At 43.4% G+C, this 5,000-nt stretch overlaps 2 protein-coding genes across 2 annotated transcripts in view; one reads left to right on the top strand and one right to left on the bottom strand.

The window, feature by feature from the left end:
• Nucleotides 1-2,045, top strand: part of LOC143036000 (uncharacterized) — a 43,634-nt gene extending 41,589 nt beyond the window's left edge. The window contains exons 6-8 of the mRNA XM_076203259.1: nt 567-657; nt 1,500-1,660; nt 1,937-2,045. Of these exons, the coding sequence (XP_076059374.1) occupies nt 567-657; nt 1,500-1,660; nt 1,937-2,045 (361 nt within the window). The remainder of the gene's footprint in view (nt 1-566; nt 658-1,499; nt 1,661-1,936) is intronic.
• The window catches only part of LOC143036458 (soluble guanylate cyclase 89Da-like), a 362,279-nt gene that overhangs the window by 288,494 nt on the left and 68,785 nt on the right, over nt 1-5,000 (bottom strand). The gene's annotated exons all lie outside the window — the stretch shown is intronic.

Here is a 5,000-nt window from a genome sequence, read left to right as displayed (position 1 = left end):
CGTACACATACACATACACATACACATACACATACACACACATACAAATACACACACACATACATATACACATACACACATATATACACATACACATACACATACATATACACAACCACATACGCACAAAGACGCACATATATACATACATAGGCTCACACACAACCACGTACGCACAAGCACAAGCACGCGCGTACATACATGTAAACACACGAATATTTCATAGAACAACATCCAAGACATGTAAAAAAAATAATTCTAGTAGGATATGAAACTCGTTTGAAAACGCACATACATACAAACTTACACATATACTTTATAGATCAACTTCCCTTATCTGAACACATGTGCCGTACACACAATCTCGCACATATGTTTTATAGAACACCCGAGATATCTAAAATAACATACATATGTCATTCTGATACGATATGTACCTCTCATCTGAACACACACATACATACAAACTCGCACATATATTTTATAGAAAAACAGCCAAGTTAAATAAAAAAAATGAAACGTTATTCTAATACGAGGAGAAACTCTTATCTCAGCTCCTTCGACAGAACTCAATGGCTCGTCCCCCAAGATGAGGAGTTCGGAACTCCACTCCCGAACGGCTCTTGGTCTGGCATGGTGGGCCTCCTGAAGAACGGGGTAAGTTGAGGTCGCGTTTGTTCTCTCTCTATAGCACATAAACATGCACATACATGTACACATGCACATACACATACACATACACATGCACATACACATACACATACACATACACATACACATACACATACACATACACATACACATACACATGCACATACATGTACACATGCACATACACATACACATACACATACACATACACATACACATACACATACACATACACATACACATACACATACACATACACATACACATACACATACACATACACATACACATACACATACACATACACATGCACATACATGTACACATGCACATACACATACACATACACATACACATACACATACACATACACATACACATACACATACACATACACATACACATACACATACACATACATATACACATACATATACACATACACATGCACATACACATACACATACACATACACATACACATACACATACACATGCACATACACATGCGCATACACATACATATGTACATACACATGCCCATACACATACACATACACTTCACAGCATTACCCGCAGATTAGGCCATATATGAGCTCTGAGCTCTCATTCGGGAGGGTAATACTGTCGATAACGAATCTAGCATGTCATCCAAGAGCATGTTGAATCACACTGATTCACTTATCTCTGTTTCCCAGGTGTGACTTAGTTATCTGCTCCAACATTCCCGAAAGTGCATAATAGGTCACGAGTAACGGCTTCGGCCGCAGCTACTCAGAGCCTCCTGGTGTAAGCTCCTCACCTTTCCTCCAGTCCACCAATCTGGTCTTTCTCTTGCTCATCCTCCAGCGTGCTGACGTCGCCCTCGGGCCCTTGAGCGTGACCATCCCACGGTCCTACGTGATGGACTTCTCGCCCGCCATCGACTACCACGTCCTGCGGCTGCTCATCCTCCGGGGGACGTCGCACGATGCTCTCGACTGGGGTACCTACATCCTCGCCTTCCACTGGTACGTCCTGCACTTATGAAGGTACAGCTGAACAAGTCTTAGGTGGAGGAAATAGGAAAAGAATAGGTTTACCAACAGAGTGGTTAACGAATGGAATAGACTCAGTAACCATGTAGCAGTGAGCGCTGAGGCGAATGGTTGTTTTAATATAAGATGAGATAACTTTATGGGTGACAGGTGATGAGGGACAACGAGCTACCTAGTGTACACATGTCTCTTGCAGTCTCGTCCATTCTCTTGTTCTAGGATATAGGTGTGCATGTTATGTTCATCCAGGCTGATTCAGTTTTACGTCATGAACTTCTTTGTTCAGGGTGCAGGGAAGGAACGGTGCCTTACGAAAGAAATTTGTTTTTTGGCAGTTGGTCGGGGGCCATTGCTCTAAGGGGATGAAGTCCTTCCTTCTAACCTTTGCGCCATGAGTAGGGTTCGAACCCACACGCGCTACCACTAAACCGTGGCGGGACCCCTCGTTGGCACTGAGCTGTGCCGGGGCCCGTCGCATTCATCCAGGTTATACGTCCGTATCTATATACATACCGTGCAGTTGAGGGAATAAGTGCTCCGACGCTTTCCCAGCATGTATCATAAGTGCTTTGATTCACAAGGAATGACCGCCAATTAGTCGTGGTTAAAAAAAGAGTAGGACCCAGTTTGTTCATTTGTGTTTTAAGTGGGATTAATTTCGAAATAGAAGCTTTTTCGTCTGTGAACTGCTAATTCGTGATATGTATGATATTCATTTGGCATTTATACAAGGTGTATAGAGCTCTGTTTGTTCTTAGTTCAGAGAACCTCAGTTCCTCCCTCCAGCTTTGTTAGAAAACCACTGCTATATGCATTTAAATGTCTATAGACACAGTCATAAGGACGTGCATACACTTAAAGCGCACACAAACGCATTCTGCTTCAGAGGTTATCCATTTGAAACAATTCAGTTATTGAAATTTGATTAAAAGTTCATATAAAAGTATTTCCCTTTAGACATTATCCATTTGAGCTAATTCAGTTAATGAAGTTTGAAAAAAAGTGTTAATGTATATACAAGTCTTGGGGGCATTTGACAAATGTGGTTGTTACAAGTTACAAACTACTGAATGCGATTGGAATTTGAGAATCGATTCCAAAATTGAAAAGGATGATCTGAAATGAGAAAGTTTTGATCCATTGAAACAATTCTTTTTATTAGAATAACGAATACCGAAATCTATTTTTGAATAGTATTACTATTTTTGAATAGTAATACTATTATACACGTGACATGGTTAAGGAAGTGTTAGATGGAGATTCAAGGTGGAAGAGGCAATGAGGAAACTTGGGGTTGCAAGGAAAGGAGGAATCTGGCCTGGATCTCCGAGGAGCACCGCTTTAAGCTGTCCCTTTGGACATTTCTGCGAGCTTGATCAGGGCTGTTGTTCTCTATTTGGCACCAGGAATGAACCCATTACCGTCCAATTGTTTCCAGTCTTTGGGGAAATTTTGGATTGATGTGTGTGTTTACATCAACGTGGGCCTGTTTCCATGGAAATGACTGACAAAAAGAGGAGGAGGTGGAGGAGGAAAAGAAGGAGAAGGAGGAAGAGGAGGAGGAGGAGGAGGAGGTAGAGAAGAAGGAGAAGGAGGAGGAGGAGGAGGAGTAGGAGGAGGTGGAGAAGGTAGAGAAGAAGGAGAAGGAGGAGGAGTGGGAGGAGGAGGAGAAGAGGAGTAATCAATGGATGTCAGTTCCATTTCTTCGGGAGATGGTTTTGGAGGAAGGGGAGATGATTAAACTTGATAGAGATCTTGGGCGAATGTCTGGAAACCGACTGTCAGCCCTTCGGGGCCGGACTGCACTTCCAAGTGAAGACGAGGACGATGATGAGTTTTGAAGACGACGGCGGCGGGGAGACGATTCCCTCCGATGTCCACCTCGCAGATACTAACTGCAGTTCCCTTGATCTGAAGCAGTACATCTAGAAGCATTTTAAGTGAAAGAGAAGTTCAAAGAGTACTTCAACTCAGCAACAGGAAGACTTCCTTTGCTCTGTGCTACGTCGCCTGTGTCGCCTGCGTCTCAGTTTGTGCTGAGGCTTGTCATTAATTAAGATTATTTCCTTTTTATTCTCTCATCCCAGTTTCACAGAGGCTGAAAATGCCTCCTTCTGTCAGGTACGTGATAGGGTAACCAATACCCCTTCTTCCTCCTATTCCTCATCTTTCTCCTCTTCCTCCTCTTTCTCTTTTCCTTTCTCCTCCTCCTCTTTCTCCTCTTCTTCTTCTTCCTCATCTTCCTCCTCTTCCTCCTCTCCCTCCTCTTTCTCTTCTTCCTCCTCTTCCTCCTCTTCCTCCTCTTCCTTCTCTTCCTCCTCTTTATCCTCTTCCCCCTGTTCCTCTTCATCCTCCTATGCCTCCTCATTCTCATCTTCCCTTCTTCTCTCCATAAACTTCCTCCTCTTCCTCCTCTTCCTCCTCTCCCTCTCTTTCTCTTCATCCTCCTGTGCTTCCTTTCTCTCATCTTCTTTTCCGTCTCTTCCGTCTCTTCTTCCTCTTCCTCCTCTTACCCCTCTTCCTCCTCATCCTTCTCTTTCTCTTCTTTCTCCTCTTCCTCTTTCTCCTCTTCCTCCTCATTCTTCTCTTTCTCCTCTTCCTCCTCTTCCTCCTCGTCCTCCTTGTCCTCCTCTTCCTCCTCTTTCTTCTCTTCCTCATCTTCCTTCACTTTCTCTTCTTCCTCGTCCTCCTCGTCCTCCTCGTCCTCATCCTCCTCTTCCTTCTCTTCCTTCTCTTTCTCCTTTTCCTCCTCTTCCTTCTCTTCCTCCTCTTTCTCCTCTTCCTCCTCTTCCTTCTCTTCCTCCTCTTCCCCCTCTTCCTCCTCTCTATCCTCTTCCTCCTCCTCGTCGTCTTCCTTTTCCTCTGCCTCTTCCTCCTCCTCCTCTTTCTCCTTTTTCTCCTTTTTCTCCTCTTCTTCTTTTTCCTCCTTTTCCTCCTCTTCCTCCATTACCCCTACGGGTACTGAGTGATTTGCCCTACCACGGGGCTGGGTCGTGATCCATTCATGTTGTTGGAAGGTGATCCGTTGAAGAAGGAGGAGAAGAATCAAGAGGAGAAGAAGAACTAGGGAAAACAAAACGAAAAAGAAAACCAGGGAGAAGAAGAAAGAAGAGGAAGAATTAGACGAAAAAGGAGAAGAACCAGAAGAAGAAGACGAAGGAGGAGAAAAATAAGATAAAAAGAAAAAGATAAGAAAAAAGGAGAAGAAGAAGTAGAGGATAAAGAAGAAGAAGAAGAAGAAGAAGAAGAAGAAGAAGAAGAAGAAGAAGAATGCTAAGATGAAGAAGAATGCGAAGAAGAAGAAGAATGCTAA

Source organism: Oratosquilla oratoria, chromosome 20, assembly GCF_046742065.1.
Source record: "Oratosquilla oratoria isolate Oo_2021 chromosome 20, ASM4674206v1, whole genome shotgun sequence".
Classification (NCBI taxonomy): Eukaryota; Metazoa; Arthropoda; class Malacostraca; order Stomatopoda; family Squillidae; genus Oratosquilla; species Oratosquilla oratoria.
This window is presented reverse-complemented; position numbering and strand designations above follow the sequence as displayed.